Source organism: Cuculus canorus, chromosome W (genome assembly GCF_017976375.1).
Source record: "Cuculus canorus isolate bCucCan1 chromosome W, bCucCan1.pri, whole genome shotgun sequence".
NCBI classification, from domain to species: Eukaryota; Metazoa; Chordata; class Aves; order Cuculiformes; family Cuculidae; genus Cuculus; species Cuculus canorus.
Window position 1 is genome coordinate 7,853,418 of NC_071440.1, and position 21,064 is coordinate 7,874,481.

Genomic DNA, 21,064 nt, shown 5'->3' on the forward strand with positions numbered 1-21,064 from the left:
AGGGCACTTGTTGGAGGGGGCGCAGTTGCGGGGGGAGCTGTCTCTGTGCTCAGGAGGTGAGTTCAGTTGGTGAGAGGGAGCCCAGCTATGGTGTCCACTTCCAACTCAAACCATTCTATGACTTTATGATTCTAATATTTAGAAAGAAAAGATGATGGCAAGTCCATTGGATGTTTATTGGGTGTAGTTGGCAGTTTTTTATTAAAGTTAGGATAATCACCATTATATACTCAAATGTAAAACATGTCTGTTAGGCAGAGACACTGGGTTAATGGCAAAGGTAGATTTTGTTTGATCAGAAGATATTTTTTAAATTACGTTAGTGGTATTACTTAACTTTCATAACTGAAATCTGCTCTACTAGTGGGAAACATGCACCTTTCAGTCCCCCTTCTACATCATGCTTTTGAGTGGGGCTCTGGATATGTGACCAGCCTTTGCCCAACTCCATCTTTAAAGGACTGAACATTTCTTTCTCTTCCAAAACAATGGTGTATTTTCTTTTATTTGTGAGGTCTATTTGCATATTTCTTTGTCTTCCTTTGTATAACATTTGCTTAGGAATACTAATTCTTGAAATGAGCTTTCAGATTGACTTGTCAGAATAATAATTTCAACTAACAACTCAGTGGGTTTTAAGTAAGTTGAGTAAGAGTATTCACTTGTTTATTCAGTACACTTTGCTAGCACAACTGGAATAATATATATTAGTTTATGTTTGTGCTGGTACTCGGGCTACTCCCAGTAGTCCTCTTTTCTTGGTAAAACATAGGAGCATACAGATAGTAAAATTTGTCTCTTCTGTGGTGTCTTGCCAGTGATGCAAATCTACTTCTGTCCATCAATATTTTTTCTTTTTACTGTAGAAGACTAAGATGAGACATGAATCCTCCCCAGATCTATAAGCTCAGGTTGTGTATTGTAGGCTTGGGGCAGTACAGACACTGAGTAGCCATCACTGCTTGTTGGGGGAGGGGAGCCCCGGAGTCAAAGAAGGAGTCCTCCTAGAGGTATGAATCAATGCTCGTTTATTCTAACATCTGAGGGTCTATTTATACAGATAATCAGAGTGCATGTTTCCATGGAATCAGAATATTTACAACATATTCTAATCGTAAAGTCACACTGTTGAACTACACACCCGGTTCCCATGCCTGGTTCTGACTTTATCAAGCCAGCCTCCTCATTCTCATGAGACAGCAAAGCTCTCAGAAAACATCACAACCTTGAAACCTTATACTAAGGCTTTGTATCTAAGAACTGACTATAGGCCTTTGTGTCTAAACATTGATACTTTAGCACATTCCTTTCTACTGATCGTCATAGGCAGGCTTGTGCAAGCAGGCTTCTAGGATTACAGCATGTCCAGTTTGTTCCGATATATTTTCTACAACTGCTCCTGAGGAACATCTGACTCTTGCAAACTCTTTTCCCCTTTCAAGCAGTAATAAAGGTGGTTAGATTCTTTCAACAACAGCACTTGAGGGAAATGCATTGCATCAATGCTTTGCGCACATAATTTTTTTTTCCTCCACTCTTTTTCCTCATGCTCATGTCACTCTACTGCCATTGCAGTAAAATCTAGACTCATTGTACATGTTTAGTAGTCATGCCATCATGAAGGAGTGTCCTGCAGCCTTTTCCCAGCGGTGTTATTGTGAGAAATCCTTGACTGAGTAGCTTTGTGATTAGAATATGAAAAAGCAATCACACTTTTAAGATGTTCACAGAGATTTCTGCACAGTGTTCTTTATCACAGCTCTTTGTCGAGAAAGCAAGAAAATAACTTTATTGAGACTGCCTCTGGAAAAGAATTGAAACTGCAAATGTTTTGTTCAGCCTATAGAAGTGAATATTTAACTTCAGAAATATTCTTGAAAGTCAGGTGGTATTGCAGTGCATGGTCTTTCCCTGGAAGTTCAGCAATAGATTAGCTGTGTCAAGTTGATTTGTATTCTGTATATCTCCAGCTTTTCTGATTTCTTTGAGTCTTAAAAAGAAGTAGGCTTCTTGCCAAAGAAAAGTGGAACAAAATATCAAAGAAAGCATTGTAATCATTATGATAGCTTGTAAAACCTGCTTTTTGTGTTGATATGCATTCAATTACTCTTCAGTTCTTTGCTTTCCTCTTTTCCTTCTAAAATCTAAAGCAAAAACCAAACTATGTGTTGAATAAGACTTAAGATATGGAGACTTAGGAGGGGATGAGATTTGGTCTCTTTGGGAAAGTTCGATGTTGAGATACCAATACTTAGGTACTGCATTTGGAAACTAGAACAATTGTTGCCATTCAATCACCATTCTGGTGACAGTTTATTATACAATACTGTACCTGCTGTTGTAGTGTAGGTCCTTAGGCTAAACTTGCTGTACAGACAGAAACAGTAAAGCAAGCCAAACACTGAGATTTGGTATGACTGTCCTCTTAAATGCCTCTGCTTTCCATTTTTAAGTAATTTGCTTTATGAGAGCATGCTGAAATTTGAATTCCTTAGTACTTGAGAAGCTAAGCATACTTGAAATGAGCAATTTTCTCTACTACTGATTAAGGGGTTTTTTTTTGTTTTGCTTGGATTTTTGGGTTTTTTTTGGTTTTTTTTTTTTGAAGTAGAAGTAGACAACCTTCCCCTGGAGGTACCAGACTATGTCAGTGAGAAAAGATTTACAGCAAACCTGTGATTCTTTTTTTTGTCATGAAAGAAAGTATGACCACCTTATTAACACAACAGTTTTGGGAAGTCCAGTCTCTTTCTTTAATGCTTTCTCCTCCTTTTTAGCTAGTGCTCTGGGGAGCATTCATTTAATGTGTATCTATTTCTTCAAAATACAGCTGTTTTGGCTGCTTACTAGAGTTGCAATTTGTCTACAAGATCAAGTATCAACTGTTCTTGAGGGACTTATGCACTGAGCCAGACCCTGACATGGAAAGTGAAACATATGATTGCCTGAATTTATTTTTTTTTAACTTCATTAAATAGATTTTAATTAAGAGTTGTCCTCCAGTTTCAAGTCTTCTTTCTAATACCAAGGAAAGTTGAATTTGGGCTAATTTTGAATCCTCCTTCAGAAATTTCTGTATGAGTAAGGGCACTTGTTGCCTATGATGTTTGAATCAGTGTCACATGGCAGCAGACACTGTAAGTGCTGCTGCCAGGCGCTAGATCTCTGTGGAGCGAGGGAACCCCCCCAACAGGGAGCAAGGAGTGGGCGGCTCCTGACCCTCGGTCGCACCAGTCTCCATGCTCAGGAGGCAAGTTCAGTTGGTGAGAGAGCCCAGCCATGGTGTCCACCCGGCGAGAGGCTGCATCCTCTGCACCTGCCGGAAGGGATGCATCAGTTCAGACTGAGCGCCCAGGAAAACACACAGCTCTCCAGGTTTCAGGCTGCAGGGAGTGCCATCAGCTTGCACTGGAAACAGAGGGCAGCAGGGGCAAGAGCTGTGTGAGGTGTGAGCAGGTGGAAGGTCTCCTCAGCCTGGTGGCAGAGCTGTGAGAGGAAGCAGAGAGGCTAAGGAGCATCAGGGAGCCTGAGCAAGAGATAGACTGGTGGAACCACACCCTGAGCTCCCTGATACAGGAACAGAGATAGCCACTAGAAAAAGTGCCTGATCAAAGGGATTCAGTATCCTCGCCCCACCGGGATGTAGGCAGGGACTTAAAGGGATTTAGTGAGTGGAAGCACGGCGAGCTATAAGCAATCCAGGAGGCTCCTAGAGTGCATTGGAGGTAATTTCTTAACCCAGCTAATAAAGAATCCCACCCGAGGGGATGTGATACTGGACCTGATGATCACCAATACGAGTGAGCTTATCACTGACGTCAAGATCAGAGGCAGCCTGGGCTGCAGTGATCGTGCACTGTTGGAGACAGGCGAGGAGTATAGTCAGGACACTAAATTTCAGAAAAGCAGACTTCCATCTCTTCAAGGAGTTACTCAGTAGGACCCCCTGCGACATGGTCCTTGGGAACAAGGGAGCAGAACAGAGCTGGCGAATATTTAAAGATTCTTTCCATAAAGTGCAAGAGCGCTCAGTCCCCAGATGTAGAAAACAAGGCAGGAAAGGGAAGAGACCAGCATGGCTGAGTTGAGACCTGCTGGTCAAACTGAAGGTCAAGAGTGAACTGCACAGGCAGTGCAAGCAGGGACAGGGAGTCTGGGAAGTGTATAGGGACACTGCCCGGTTGTGTAGGGATGTGGTCAGGAAGGCCAAGGCACAGCTGGAGCCGAACTTGGCAAGGAAAGTAAAGACTAACAAGAAAGGTCTCTACGGGTACGTCAAATAGAAGACAAAGGTTAAAGAGAACGTACCCCCACTGATGGTTGGGAATGGTGACCTCGTATCAACAGATGAGGAGAAGGCTGAGGTACTTAACTTTTTTGCCTCAGTCTTCACTGATAAACTCTCTCCTCACCTCTCCTGGGTAATGGGACAATAAGATGAAGCCCAAGGGGATAAAGTCCCTCCCACTGTAAAGGAGGATCAGGTTCATGATCACCTGAGGAACCTGAACATTTATAAGTCTGTGGGACCTAATGAGATGCATCCCAGAGTCCTGAGGGAATTGACAGACGTGGTGGCCAAGCCACTCTCCATATTTGAAAAGACATGGCAGTCAGAAGTCCCTGGTGACTGGAAGAAGGGTAACATTGTCCCCATTTTTTAAAAGGGTAGAAAAGATGACCCTGGGAACTATCAACCTGTCAGCCTCACCTCTGTGCCTGGGAAGATCATGGAACACATCCTCCTAGAAGCCATGCTAAAGCACATGGAGGACAGGGAGGTGATTAATGGCAGCCAGCATGGCTTCACCCGGGGCAAATCCTGTATGACCAACTTAGTGGTTTTCTGTGATGGGGTAACCATAGTGGTGGACATGGGAAAACTGATGGATGTGATCTATCTGGACTTCTGTAAAGCCTTTGACATGGTCGCCCACAACATCCTCCTCTCTAAATTGGAGAGACATGGATTTGATGGGTGGACAGTTTGGTGGATAAAGAACTGGTTGGATGGTCACATTCAGAGGGTAGTGGTCAATGGCTCGAAGTCCAAATGGAGATCCATGATGAGTGGTGTCCCTCAGGGGTCCGTACCAGGACCAGTGCTGTTCAATATCTTCATCAATGATATAGACAGTGAGATTGAGTGCACCCTCAGCAAGTTTGCAGATGACACCAAGCTGAGTGGTGCAGTTGTCACACCAGAAGGATGGGATGTCATCCAGAGGGACCTGGACAAACTGGAGAAGTGGGCATGTGAGAACCTCATGACATTCAACAAGGCCAAGTGTAAGGTCCTACACCTGGGTCTGGGCAATCTGCAGTTTCAGTACAGACTGGGGGATCATGTGATTGAGAGCAGCCCTGCAGAGAAGAACTTGGGGGTGCTGGTCGATGAGAAGCTTGACATGAGCCAGCAATGTGTGCCTGCAGCCTAGAAGGCCAACCGTATCCTGGGCTGCATCAAAAGAAGCATGGCCAGCAGGGCAAGGGAGGTGATTCTGCCCCTCTGCTCCTCTCTTGTGAGACCTCACCTGGAGTATTGTGTCCAGTTCTGGAATCCTCAACATAAGAAGGATATGGAGCTGTTGGAATGGGTCCAGAGGAGGGCCATGAAGATGATCAGAGGGCTGGAGCACCTCTGCTATGAGGACAGGCTGAGAGAATTGGGGGTTGTTCAGCCTGGAGAAGAGAAGGCTCCAAGGAGACCTTATAGCAACCTTCCTGTACCTGTAGGGGGCCTACAAGAAAGCTGGGGAGGGACTTTTTACTAGGGCATGTAGTGATAGGAAGAGGGGGAATGGCTTTCAATTGGAAGGGGGAAGATTTAAACTAGACATTAGGAAGAAATTCTTCAACATGAGGGTGGTGAGGCATTGGAACAGGTTGCTCAGGGAAGTGGTGTCCACCCCCACCAGAAAAAGTGCCTGATCAAAGGGCCCCTGATCATTCACTTAAGGCTTAAATTGTAGTCACTATGGTAATTTGAAGGTAGTGGCTATCTGTGTCCCTTCTGCCTGCTGCTTGAGTACTCTAAAGAGTAGGTGTGGAAGGCTGCAAAGCCTCAGTCCGATGTTGTGAAGGCATGCCCATCCCCAGGAGGTGCACCTTTTCCCTGGTCGGTGCACCGTCAGCAATACAGGAGAGCTCTTCAGCTGAGCTGCTTGCTGTGTCTGGACACTGCCTGTAGATAGTGGGAGCCAGCAAAGAGGAAAAGAATAGCTTTATTTTGAAAGCTCTCTGTATCAAGCTGCTAATTGTGCTTTTAAAAAGGCTTGATGGTGTCTGAAATGGATTATAACTTGTCCCTGTTGGCTTGATGGGGAATGTCAGACCGAGGATGTGTTTCCACACTTCTCTGAAGCAAATACAATTCCATACCGCTGCCAAGAAGAGTCTCTTGCCTTTGCTGTTTTTCTGCTTCAAACCTGTTGCGAAATTGTGCTGCTCATGGACTTACACAGTTGGCAAGATGAGGGTCTTCTCTAAAGATCCCATTATACTGCTGAGGTTGTTTGGCTCTGTTCCCACCAGCAGGCTGATCTTGCTCTGCTGCTTCATCCCTCAGGAGTGTTTAAAACATTTGTGTGCCTGCCTTTTTTCTTCAAGTATCCATTCATCCTGAAAAACAAACATGACAGGCAGCTGTGGCACAGAGGCACTGTAAAATACACATTAGGAAAGGAAGAACAGACACGGTCTTCTTCAGGTACCTGGCTATCAGAAGTGTAGGCTATAGATTAGCTTGTGCTTTACAATCTGAAAACTCTTTGTTTTGATGTGTGTGTACTGCTGTCATATCCAAATCATGGATTGCAAGATTTTGAGTAGCTTTGGTGCAATTAGAGAAAATAGCAGTGAAACATATGTCAGAATTTCTAGGCACCAGAATATGTGTGAGCATGATGTTAATACAGAAATGATGAACAGATTGAGACCCAATGGCGTTATAATTTCTCAAAATTACCTTAAATCATCGTGGACTAATTACAACCATATTTGAAACTATTAGCTTGTCTTTCAGAGAGGTTAGTGCTCTCTGTCGTGTTCTCTGTTCAGGGCTTTTTCTCATTGCTTATTGTGCTAAGTTCAAATTGTTTGGCATTATTAGTATATATTATCATAAGTTTTTGGACATTGGCAGTGCAATCAGCAAGGCTTATAAAAGCAGATTTTGATGTGAAGAGCAAAAGTAGTTTTTTTACTGCAAACTTAACTGAAGACTGTTCCTGATGTGTTTGAAATATCAGTGGATAGCCATGACCAGATAGTCATGAATAATATGATAATAATAATATGAGAATAACCTCTGTTATAACTGTATCTGGCTCTTAGGGTGTCAAGGGCAGAGCTCTGAAAGCCTGTGTGTTCCAGGGCTTAGAAGACAATGAAGTTAGACTACCTTAAGAGGCTGGGAAACTGGTTGGCTTTGGTGAATATATTCATAAAACTGGTGAAATACAGTGTTCCAGTTTGACTGATACTGCAGTCACTTCCTTGTAAAGGCAGGCCTTTTGTTAAATATGTAAGAATATATGGAAATATACTTTCTCCTCAGACTTAATTGAATGCACAATTGAATTTTAGCACATAAAGAAGTTCAATGTCAGGGTTCAATTTTGGCCAACAAAAATGTATTTCTAAAATGAAGAAGATATTTAGATGATAATGAGGTTGTCTTTTTTATTCTAGATGAGGCTCCTGAGCATAGTGAATCAATGTTTAAACTGAAGCATCTCATTGCAACTTTAATTGTTGAGTGCCCATTACTTGTTAATGCTAGTGAGCAGTTGGATATTGAACAGATTGTCGTCCATGCAATCACAGCAGTTTGCTCAGTTTTCATCTGAGCATTATTGTGCATTAAACATTTTGCTAGCTGTCTTGTACCAAAGCTGCTGCCTTGATAAGTTGCATGCTGAGGCATGTTCATACATTGGGGCTGCACTAAAAGCACTTTGCTGCTTGTTTGCACGTTATTCCATTTGTGGTCCTTGTGGAATCAAGGACAGACGACATGGGAGGACTACAGAGATGCTGTTTGCCACTGTAGGGAAGAAATTTGTGTGCCCAAAGCTCAATTAGAGTTGAAACTGGCCAGCACTGTGAAGGAAAATAAAAATAGCTTTTTAAAATATGTTAATAACAAAAGGCAGGCCAGAAATAACATTGGCCCATTACTTGATGACCATTGACACCTCACAAACGGGGGGTACAGACAAAGCAGAGATGTTTAATGCTTTTTTCGCCTCTGTCTTCAACACTGATGCTGGGCTCAGTCATCCCCAGAGCCCTGGGCTAGAGGGCCAAGATTGTGCAAATGATAAACTCCTGATCAACCCCGAACTTGTGCAGGATTTGCTGCTCCAGCTGGATCCCTATAAGTTGATGCGGCCTGATGGGATTCATCTGAGCATGCTTAAAGACCTGGCTGATGCCATAGTGAGACATCTCAATGATTTTCCAGTGCTCTTGGGAATCTGGAGAGGTACCAGTTGACTGGAAGCTGGCAAATGTTGCCCCAGTCTTCAAGAAGGGGAGCAGGAATGACACTGGTAACTACAGTCCAGTTAGTCTCACTTCAGTGCCTGGTAAGATCATGGAGAAGATTATTCTGGGAGCTACTGAAAAACACCTGAAAGACAACACAGTCAGTGGTCCCAGCCAGCATGGGTTCATAAGGGAAACTCCTGCCTGACAAACTTAATTTCTTTCTATGTCAAGGTTACCCACCTAGTTGACCAAGGGAAACCAGTTGATGTAATCTTTCTGGATTTCAGCAAAGCCTTCAATACTGTCTCTCACAGTATCTCTCTGGACAAAATGTCCAGCATTCAGCTGTATAAACACATAATGCAGTAGGTGAACAGTTGGCTGACGGGCTGGGCTCAAAGGGTCATAGTGAATGGGGTTACATCAGGCTGGCGACCAGTCACTAGTGGGGTTCCACAGGGATCCATCTTAGGACCAGTACTCTTTAATATCTTCATAAATGACCTGGATGCAGGACTTGAAGGTTTACTAACCAGATTCACTAATGACACAAGAGTGGAGGGAGCCGTTGACACTCTTGAGGGCAGAGAGGCCCTGCAGAGGGATCTGGACAAATTGGAGAGCTGGGCAATCGCCGGTCACATGAAGTTTAACAAGGGCAAGTGCCAGGTTTTGCACCTGGGACACGGCAACCCTGGATATACATACAGACTTGGGAGTGAGAGGCTGGAGAGCAGCCCTGTGGAAAGGGATCTGGAGGTTCTGGTTGACAACAAGTTGAACATAAGCCAATGGTGTGCCCTGGCAGCCAAGAGGGCCAGCTGTGTCCTGGGGTGCATCAAGCACGGCACTGTTAGCCAGCTGATCAAGAGAGGTGATTGCCCTGCTCTGTTCTGCACTGGTGCGGATCCACCTTGAGTATTGTGTGCAGTTTTGAGTGCCACAGTATAAAAAGGATATCAAGCTACTGGAGAGTGTCCAGAGGAGGCCACAAAGTTGGTGAAGGGTTTAGAGGGGAAGCCATATGAGGAGCGGCTGAAGTCACTTGGTCTGTTCAGTCTGGAGAAGAGGAGACTGAGGGGTGTCCTCATAGCAGTTCATCGCTTCCTCACAAGGGGAGGAAGAGGAGCAGACGCTGATCTCTTCTCTCTGGTGACCAATGATAGGACCTGAGGGAATGGCAGGAAGATGTGCCAGGAGAGGTTTAGGTTGGATATTAGGAAAAGGTTCTTGACTCAGAGGGTGGTGGAGCACTGGAATAGTCTCCCCAGGTCATGGTGCCAAGCCTGACAATATTCAAGAAGCATTTGGATAATGCCCTCAGACACATGGTGTGAATTTTGGGGTTGCCCTATGCAGGGACAGGAGCTGGACTCAATGATCCTTGTGGGTCCATTCCAACTCAGGACATTCTGTGATTATCTTCTGCCCAGAAGAAGACAGCCCACTTGCACGTTGTCCTTAGTTTCCTAAATCTGCAGTTTTACTTCCCAGTGTCATGGGAACAGAAATCGGGCAGTTGACTGTGACTGTTCTGACCAGTTGAGAGATCTGTTTCCAATTATTATAGCTACTTTAAACTATGCTCATCAATTAGCGGTGTTAGATGCTGTATAAATACAGGGGAAATAAATTCCTTGTTTCAAAGTACAATAATTTGAATGCTGGAGGATGAATGAGAATGAAACTTGACTGCTGCAAATGAGATAGCAGTGATGTGCATGTGTGTGGTTTGGGTTTTCTTTTAGATTTCTTTGTCATACAACAAAGAGATGTTTCAAGCAGAGTAACAGGTAATTTTGTAAATAATTCCTGTAAGTATGAGGGAGAAAAAACCCAAAAATACTGGCTACAGAGGTTGGATTTAAAGGCAAGGATCACCATTCCTCTTACAAATGAGAGGTGAAAAGTAGAGTGGGTATTGGCCATGACTTCCATATATATACAGGAAAGCAGTTTAATGATAGACGAGAGTAACTGCCTAGTTTGTGAATGTGATTTTTGTGTTAGCTTTCTGAGTGCGTATGAGAGTGGTTAAATTCCAGGCATCAAAACAAGAGAACAGATGTTACAGAAATTCAAGGAGTAATACAGCTGGAGCTGAAATTTCAGCCGAGTAGCAGATAAAGTCTCTATGTTAAATAACTGGAAAAATACTGCGAGATTTAGATGTTGCCTGGAAGTACAGATCTAGACAGATCCCAATCAGCTCACAAAAATACTTTTTATCCATTGCATTTTCCCTTTACTGTAAAGACTGCGATAAATCCAGTAATAGTGTATTATAGCTGCTTCCTCAGGAATTGTCTATATAGAATTCATGGTAAAGGCAGGAGGAGTTCAAGCTGCTGCAGTTGTATATTATCTGGTTATTGAATCAATACCCTGCCTTAACTAATGCTTTTTCTTTTCTTGCAGATTTTCTGTTTTGTATATACACTGTTTTGTATATACTGTATATGATGACTTCAGTGGGCAGTGAACGTACTCGGGGCACTCGGGACAAAACACAACTTTCAGCCACGCAGCCAACACAACTACAGAAACAAGTAGTACAGGTATGTGCTACTATACGATCTTCTTTGAGTTGAAAGTGAGTGTGTAATGATATGCATTTCTTCCCTTAGTCAGTAAATACAGAAAAGACAGGAGCAAAACTGGTCTGTTTTGGAAAAGTATGTTTGATATCTCACCTTAATTACTCAGTAATCCAGCACAGCATTAACTTGTTCCTGTATTCCTGTCTCTAAAGGAGCTTTGTGTTCTTTAGCAACTTTCCATCAGTGAGGAATTCAGTGTCTATGCCTGTGTCAGGATTTCTGCCCTGTGAACTTGGTGTCCTCAGATCTTAGCTTTTCCATATGTCAGCCTCCTGATGCTGGAAGATTTCTGGTTGATAGAGAGGACTTTGTGTGGGTGGGAGAAGCTTTGTTCGATGCATGCTGTCTTCTACAGTATGATTCAGCATATCTGTAAGTCACAATCCTAAACTTCTTGTGCAGTGTCCCGACAAAGTCAAACGAAGATGGTTGTCCACTAATAGACTACAATTATTTTGAGTATCTGTGAGACTGAAATTAAGCTCTTGACTGCTCCGCTGCTGAGAATCAAGACAGTGGGTTAAGTTGTGTTACAGAGAGAGCAAAATGTTTCTGCTCTTGGCAACTCATTATTCTCTTGTCAGGTATTTCTCAAAATTAGACTCAATTCAAGAATTGCTTCAGTTGCTGGCAGAGAGTGCATCAATCTAGAGGTGCTCCCCTGGGAACTTGTCTTTTATTGTTTTCTAGAACAATCTTTAACATGGAGGGGGTCTTGTTCTTTTTTGTATAGTATTAATTATAGAAGCTCAAGCTCTTATCTCCTTGCACTGCAGCACTTTGCATAGTGGTGATTCATGCTAATGTGTTGTTTTGTGGAATCAAATCCTATAACCCAAAATGAGTTATAAAGCAGGTATGTTTATTTCCAGTGCTGAGGTATAACTTAACAAGCAGCTACTTATAGTGTAAAGATATGCATAGGTATAAGTGCCTACTACATAGTCATAACCTTTCCCCACTTTGTATTATAATTAGATCTGGAAAGTTCACTCCAGTCTTGTGCCTGCGTAGTGCCTCCTGATGGTCGTGGGCCGGGGTCTTAGGGATGAAGTAGGAAGTCTTCCTTGGGATGAATATATTTCTTTTTGAACTTTGCGCAGACTCAGTCTCCTCTGGCTGTTTTCAAATGCCTGAGGCAAATGCAGCCAGCTTTCTGCATTCCAATGCCTACTTATCAGTAAACTTCTAGCTGGCTCCTTCATTATCAACTTCCAAGGTCTTCAAGGCGAACAATGCCAAGCTGTAACGAACGCTCCCAGCCCCCCTTGTCTGTTTTCTCACATCAGCGTGAACTTAGAAAGTGACTTTAAACAGTTGAATTTGGTTTTGTTTTATAACAAATAAGACTGCAGGAATATAGTGAGCAGGTTGACAGAAGTGGTGGTTTCCTCTTTTTTGACATTTGCAATGCAGTAGTGGAGTACTCTGCCCAGTTTTGGGTTTCCTGGCACAAGACAGACATTGGAGATGGGAACAAGTACAGCAAAGAGCTGTGAAGATGGCTGAGAGGCTGGAGCACGGGATGAATGAGGTGTGGCTGAGGGAGCTGGATTTGTTCAGCCCTAAGAAGGCAAGGCAAGGTTGTATCTTCTATTCAGATACATCATGAAAGGATATTGAAAAGGTGAAGCTAGACTCTTCTCAGAGACACAATGGCACAAGTTGGAACACTGGAAATTCCAGCTGTTAAAAGGAAAAAAAAAATGTTTACCAGGAACATGACCATGAATTAGAGATGTTGTAGGATCTCTGTCTGGTCCCAAGTAGCCCCTCTGATGGGAAATGCTTTCAGTGGGAGGTTGCACTGAGTATCACTGGAGGACCCTTCCAACCTGTGATTCATTGATTTTAGGTGTTAGGTCTTATTGACCTTTTTCTGCATTTTGTCATTTATTCTACTTCTTGCATAGTAGATACTGGTTTGGTCAATTCAGTGGAAAGCATGTTTATTTAATATATAGCAATTATGTTTTAGTGCACCATTTTTTTTTATTGTTTAGCTATCAGATGGACCTTCCTGCTTAGTCAGGCTTTATAGATCAACAGAAATGTGTGGGATTTTACTGTTTAATCACTACTATTTCATTTTTCTGAACGTAGAATAATGTTGACTTCCCAAATGAAGATTTCATCTTCATAATATTACATTGATCATCATTTAAGTTATTTAAGAAATTACATCACAGTTCTTTTGCATTGCTTCTGAATAATAAATATACCATTTTATTATAAGATCTGAGCCTGTTACTGTCACTTAATTTTGTGTTTTGCACACTTCTGTTTTCTGGTAGTTCAAAGTACTTAATTAAAAATTTCTTTCAATATTATGCTGCAGTGATAATATTACGTTGGTGCAAAAATAATTGCTGTTTTTAACCATCAACTTTAAAGCTGTATGTCTCAGGTTAGAAAAAATTTATTAAATGAAATAAGAACCATTAGAATCTATGGATTTTTGCCAACAAGAAACAAGTCTGTTCCAGTAGCACAGAATTCTGGAACTGATGAATTCTTCAAAGGCATTTTGAGCTGCTGCTTGGTTGTGGAAAACCTTCTCTCATAGGAAGCTGTTGAGCTGCTTGAAAATGTGGTAATCGGTGAGAGAGAGATCTGATGAGGAAGCTGGTTGAGGTAGTATTTCATAGCCAGTTCGTGCAGCTTCTGCTGAGTCATTTGTGAAACATGCTGTGAGAGACTAATTCTGTGATGGAAAAGGTATGCCTTAAACCAATAGTTTCAGTCCGTTTATCTGCAGAAAGAAGCAAGTCATGTGGAGGTGGGGTAGTACCTCTGTCTGTGCCAGCTTCCCTGTCTTGCAGGCAGCACAGCTGCGCCTGCATGTCGAAAAAGGTCATACTGTGGTCCTGCCGGTAGAGGGAGCAAGAAGATCGCCTAAGACCCCAGACTCATTTCCAGAATCTCCAGAACCTCCCAGAAAGGGCGCTGTGCAAGTGCACCAAAGCTCCTGCCATGAAGGACCCTCATTTATAAATAACACTCTCGAGATAGTGCACCTGCCATTCTGGGATCCTGGAAGACAACGCTGGAACCTGGGGTGGTGATATCTTACTCTTTTCTCTCCTCCTCTCCTTTCCTTGCTACAGATTAAACAAGCCAATGTCTATCTTATTCCTAGGACCTTACCTGTGTAAATACATTTTTTTAAAGTCAATTGTTTGGTGTCACTTTACCCTAATTTAGCCTGAGGGGAATCCACAAATTTTAGAGGCTCAGGCCCCTCCCAAGTGACGCCTGGACAGTCCAGTTTGGGTCATAATACATATGGTCAGGTGTTGGATGTAAACGTTGCAGTTCTTGGTGCATTTTGTTGATTTCCTGGCAATACTTCTCTGCTGTGATGATTTTGTCAGGATTCAAGAAGTTGTAGTGGATGATCGCACTTCACCACCACCAGTGACCATAGCCTTCTTTTGATACAACTTTGGTTTGGGGAAGTGTCTTGGTGCTTCACCTTGGTCCAGATACTGCGCAGAGCGCCATCAGTTGTCATATAGCATCCATTTTTCATCACATGTCACAATGTGATCAAGAAATGTATCAGTTTCATTGTGCAAAAAAAAAACAGAGCAGGCTTCGTAACAGTGATTTTTTTTTGTTTTTTCTTCAGCTCATGTGGCGTCTATTTGTCAAGCTTTTTTGCTTTTCCAATGTAATGCAAATGTTGAACAACTGTTGAATGGTCAACATTTAGTTCTTCTGCAACCTCTCACTGTTTTACATGGGTCCACTTCAATACTATCCCTTAATTGGCCGTCACAGAAGGACATCTGCAGCCCTCCTCATCTTCAAGGCTATCATTTCCATTACAAAATTCTTGGAACCAATGTCGAGCTGAGCTGTACGTTCATTGATGGTCCCCATGCCAAATTCTTGTTTGATATTGCTGGCAGTTTCTGCTGCTTGACATGTCGTCGTCCCCCATTTTTTTACAAGAGAATTGCTTGAATTTGCTTTTTTCCATCTTTAATTTGACAGTGTAATACAAAAAAAGAACAAATGGTGAAAACAAAACCATTAGCATAAATTAGTAGAGTGAATTTCATGCTTTAAAATGCTGTACTACATGAACACAATTAAATAAAAATTTAATCCAAAATAAGCATCTCTGTTATTAATGAGAAAAATGGCAATTAATTTTGCACCAACCTAATATATCTTGTAAGGTTAAGTAAAGTTTTAGCTGTCTTCAGATACAACTATTTTCTTAGTTGCAGTTAAAACTTAACTATGTTCTTTTATAGAACATAGTTCTATATGTTTTTATATGTTCTACAATGTTACTCGTAATAATGATGCCTTAAAAATAAAGAACTACCTGTTGCTGGGGAAAAAACCAAAACTTTTTGTGGCACTGATTTGGTGTTTGTGTAGTAAACACATCTTTGTTTTGTTGGTTTTTCTTCTGAATTTCACTTCTACCTAGGTGTGATCCACTGGCATAAATATTAACAATATTGCACCTACTTCTGTTTCTTATCTCTCTGCTTACACAGGGAAACTGAAGATACGCTCACATGTGATATTGTTATAAAAGTGGTATATTTTTGTTTAATTCATGGAAAAAAATAACCTTAATGCCTTCCTCTTTCTGGTCAAATATGCTGACATGTCTCTACAGAAATTACATTGAATGTTTTTACTCTGGATATCTCTAAAGGAAATCTCTTCACTAGCTTAAAAATTGTAGTGGGCCTGAGGAGGCTGGAGTCAGAGCAAGAAGATGGATCAACAAGGCTTAATTCCTGAAACAAGCAGACCTTTTGTTTTTGCTCTCTGCTGAGCTCTCGGCAGACACCAAAGTGAGCTCCTTTGCACGGAGCACTGCACTGACTGGAAGGCTTTCATGGAGGGTGGCACCAGGGCTGGCAGGAGAAATTCCAGAGTAGGCTCTCCTCTGTTATTGACTGATGTATTAAGCTGTCAGCGTGACACTTTGAAAATGTGAAGTAGCGCAGAGTACTTAACTCTGTTACAACTTGGAATGTTGCCTCTCTTGCTTCCCTCAAGAAACTGGGATAGCTGCAGTAACCTCTCAGAAAATAAGCAGCTGGTGGTAGGTATATAGTGGAGTAATTTTTAGGCTCTTCTCAGCATTTACACTTGGCAACCTCCTCTAGAGCTTGTATTTGTGTTAAACTCCAAAAATGAAGCCGTTTGAGGCTAATAAAGTCTGAACTTGTGAGGCACAACATTACATCTGGGTATCCTGTGACGTGTGACTTTGAAAGGTGAGCTTCAACCAGCTGCCCAGGATGAATCCTTTCAGTCAAAAATTTCAGGAGATGAGGTGGTCTCCTCAATGTATGAGTTTTTTGCAGCACATCAACTTGCATTTTGGGTCCTGGCTGTCTTCAGTATCAGCCTTCTCCAGCATGAGATGGAAGCCTCTTCTGTTTGAGCAGAAATCAAATTAGGATCAGAACCACGTAGCATAGAGTTATCTTTGGTATATTCATGGGAGTGCAGTTCAGGTAGGCTGCAAATGCCACACTATGAAGAGTTGCCTGTGTAATGCAGCACTAGTGTTCTTGAGTTACTTTCTCTCTGAGGCAGCCACAGCCTATTTGGATTTATGGCATTTTACTGCATCCATTCATTTTAGTCTTTCAGCTTTTGGAGAAGTTGCCAGCATGGATTTGTGGTCCAGAAACGTTACAGAAGCACCAAATATTTCATCAATAGAAAGATCCTTTAGCAGTTTTCAGAGACCACTATTTACTTATGAAGGAAAGTGCAGCTGTTCAGAGGTAAAATCTTGAGACATGACTCAGTCTCTTTTGAAGTGCTCAGAGTCAGGTTGTTGGGCAAGTCGTGGAAGGCGATGTGAACAGGAATCATCAGAGATGTGGTAATTTAGAAATACTGTTGCCAGTTTGTTACAATAAAACTCTAACTCTGGAGTGTCAGTGTAGTGGGTTGACCCTGGCTGGATACTAGGTGCCCACCAAAGCTGCTCTATCACCTCCCTCCTCAGCTGGAGAGAAAATACAATGAAAGACTTGTGGGTTGAGATAAGGATAGGGAGAGATAATTCACTAATTATTGTCATGTGCAAAACAGACTAGACTTTAGTATTAAATTAAACTAATTTCACTATCAAATTGGAGTATGATAATGAGAAATAAAAACAAACCTTAAAAACACCTTCCCACTGCTCTTCAATTTCAGTCCTGATTTCTCTACTTCCTTCCCAACAGCAGTGCAGGGAATGGGAAATGGGGATTGTGGTCAGTTCATCACATGTTTGTGCTGCTGCTTCCTCCTCCGGGGGAGGACTTCTCATGATCTTCCCATGCTCCACATGATGTCCCTCCCATGAGAGACAGTCTTCTATGAACTTCTCCAATGTGAGTCCTTCCTGCGGGCTTCAGTTCTTCATGAACTACTTCAGCATGGGTCCTTTCCAATAGGTGCCATCCTTCAGGAACAGACTGCTCCAGCATAGGTTCCCTGCAGGGTCACAGGTCCTGCCAGGAGCCTGCTCCAGTGTGGGGTTCCCATGGGGTCACAGCCTCCTTTGAGCGTCCATCTGCTACAGTGTGGGGCGCTCCATGGGCTGCAAATGAATATCTGCTCCACCATTAACCTCCATGGGCTGCAGGGGGATAACCTGCCTCACCATGGTCTTCACCACAGGCTGCAGGAGAATCTCTCCTCTGGTGTCTGGAGTACCTCCTCCCTCTCTTTCCCTGACCTTGATGTCTGCATAGTTGTTTCTTTCACATATTCTCACTCCTCTCTCTGACTACTCTTGCTGTTGTGGCAGCAACTTCTTTCCTCCTTCTTAAATAAGTTGTACCAGAGGCACTAGCACCATTCCTGATGGGCTTGGCCTTGGCCAGCAGCAGATCCGTCTTGGATGCGACTGGCACTGGCTCTATCAGACATAGGGGAAGCTTCTAGCAACTTCTAACAGAAGCCACTCCATAGCCTCCTGCTGCTAAAACCTGGCCACGCAAATCTAATATAGATAGTTATTAAATTAAAGTAGGAATAATAATAATGAAGTGTAGGCTTCTACGGTAAATTCTATTTTATTATATGGTTTTCTTGTGTATGTGGCGACCTTTAACTATGCTTCAAACACATTAGAATACATTGAAACTGCTTCTTTCGTAGAATCATACAATGGTTTGAGTTGGAAGGGACCTCAAAGATCATCTAGTTCCAACCCCCCTGCCATGGGCAGGGACACTTTCAACAACATCGAACCTGGCCTTGAACACTGCCAGGGAGGGGGTGGACACCACTTCCCTGAGCAACCTGTTCCAATGCCTCACCACCCTCATGTTGAAGAATTTCTTCCTAATGTCTAGTTTAAATCTTCCCCCTTCCAATTGAAAGCCATTCCCCCTCTTCCTATCACTACAAGCCTTTGTGAACAGTCCCTCCCCAGCTTTCTTGTAGGCCCCCTACAGGTACAGGAAGGTTGCTATAAGGTCTCCTTGGAGCCTTCTCTTCTCCAGGCTGAACAACCCCCAATTCTCTCAGCCTGTCCTCATAGCAGAGGTGCTCCAGCCCTCTGATCATCTTCATGGCCCTCCTCTAGACCCATTCCAACAGCTCCATATCCTTCTTATGTTGAGGATTCCAGAACTGGACACAATACTCCAGGTGAGGTCTCACAAGAGAGGAGCAGAGGGGCAGAATCACCTCCCTTGCCCTGCTGGCCATGCTTCTTTTGATGCAGCCCAGGATACGGTTGGCCTTCTAGGCTGCAGGCACACATTGCTGGCTCATGTCAAGCTTCTCATCGACCAGCACCCCCAAGTTCTTCTCTGCAGGGCTGCTCTCAATCACATGATCCCCCAGTCTGTACTGAAACTGCAGATTGCCCAGACCCAGGTGTAGGACCTTACACTTGGCCTTGTTGAATGTCATGAGGTTCTCACATGCCCACTTCTCCAGTTTGTCCAGGTCCCTCTGGATGACATCCCATCCTTCTGGTGTGACAACTGCACCACTCAGCTTGGTGTCATCTGCAAACTTGCTGAGGGTGCACTCAATCTCACTGTCTATATCATTGATGAAGATATTGAACAGCACTGGTCCTGGTACGGACCCCTGAGGGACACCACTCATCATGGATCTCCATTTGGACTTCGAGCCATTGACCACTACCCTCTGAATGTGACCATCCAACCAGTTCTTTATCCACCAAACTGTCCACCCATCAAATCCATGTCTCTCCAATTTAGAGAGGAGGATGTTGTGGGCGACCATGTCAAAGGCTTTACAGAAGTCCAGATAGATCACATCCATCAGTTTTCCCATGTCCACCACTATGGTTACCCCATCACAGAAAACCACTAAGTTGGTCATACAGGATTTGCCCCGGGTGAAGCCATGCTGGCTGCCATTAATCACCTCCCTGTCCTCCATGTGCTTTAGCATGGCTTCTAGGAGGATGTGTTCCATGATCTTCCCAGGCACAGAGGTGAGGCTGACAGGTTGATAGTTCCCAGGGTCATCTTTTCTACCCTTTTAAAAAATGGGGACAATGTTACCCTTCTTCCAGTCACCAGGGACTTCTGACTGCCATGTCTTTTCAAATATGGAGAGTGGCTTGGCCACCACGTCTGTCAATTCCCTCAGGACTCTGGGATGCATCTCATTAGGTCCCACAGACTTATAAATGTTCAGGTTCCTCAGGTGATCATGAACCTGATCCTCCTTTACAGTGGGAGGGACTTTATCCCCTTGGGCTTCATCTTATTGTCCCATTACCCAGGAGAGGTGAGGAGAGAGTTTATCAGTGAAGACTGAGGCAAAAAAGTTAAGTACCTCAGCCTTCTCCTCATCTGTTGATACGAGGTCACCATTCCCAACCATCAGTGGGGGTACGTTCTCTTTAACCTTTGTCTTCTATTTGACGTACCCGTAGAGACCTTTCTTGTTAGTCTTTACTTTCCTTGCCAAGTTCGGCTCCAGCTGTGCCTTGGCCTTCCTGACTCCATCCCTACACAATCGGGCAGTGTCCCTATAAACTTCCCAGGTTTCCTGTCCGTGCTTGCACTGCCTGTGCAGTTGCCTCTTGTTCTTGCGTTTGACCAGCAGGTCTCAACTCAGCCATGCTGTTCTCTTTCCTTCCCTGCATTGTTTTCTACATCTGGGGACTGAGCGCTCTTGCACTTTATGGAAAGAATCTTTAAATATTCGCCAGCTCTGTTCTGCTCCCTTGTTCCCAAGGACCATGTCGCAGGGGGTCCTACTGAGTAACTCCTTGAAGAGATGGAAGTCTGCTTTTCTGAAATTTAGTGTCCTGACTATACTCCTCGCCTGTCTCCAACAGTGCACGATCACTGCAGCCCAGGCTGCCTCTGATCTTGACGTCAGTGATAAGCTCACTCGTATTGGTGATCATCAGGTCCAGTATCACATCCCCTCGGGTGGGATTCTTTATTAGCTGGGTTAAGAAATTACCTCCAATGCACTCTAGGAGCCTCCTGGATTGCTTATAGCTCGCCGTGCTTCCACTCACTAAATCCCTTTAAGTCCCTGCCTACATCCCGGTGGGGCGAGGATACTGAATCCCTTTGATCAGGCACTTTTTCTAGTGGCTATCTCTGTTCCTGTATCAGGGAGCTCAGGGTGTGGTTCCACCAGTCTATCTCTTGCTCAGGCTCCCTGATGCTCCTTAGCCTCTCTGCTTCCTCTCACAGCTCTGCCACCAGGCTGAGGAGACCTTCCACCTGCTCACACCTCACACAGCTCTTGCCCCTGCTGCCCTCTGTTTCCAGTGCAAGCTGATGGCACTCCCTGCAGCCTGAAACCTGGAGAGCTGTGTGTTTTCCTGGGCGCTCAGTCTGAACTGATGCATCCCTTCCGGCAGGTGCAGAGGATGCAGCCTCTCGCCGGGTGGACACCATGGCTGGGCTCTCTCACCAACTGAACTTGCCTCCTGAGCATGGAGACTGGTGCGACCGAGGGTCAGGAGCCGCCCACTC

The 21,064-nt window shown here is 43.7% G+C and overlaps 1 protein-coding gene across 2 annotated transcripts in view; it reads left to right on the plus strand.

The window, feature by feature from the left end:
• Positions 1-10,952: 10,952 nt before the first annotated feature.
• The window catches only part of LOC128850258 (ubiquitin-associated protein 2-like), a 78,842-nt gene continuing 68,730 nt past the window's right edge, over positions 10,953-21,064 (plus strand). For both annotated transcript variants that reach the window (XM_054053261.1, XM_054053263.1), the window contains exon 1: positions 10,953-11,051. In XM_054053261.1, the coding sequence (XP_053909236.1) occupies positions 10,953-11,051 (99 nt within the window). The remainder of the gene's footprint in view (positions 11,052-21,064) is intronic.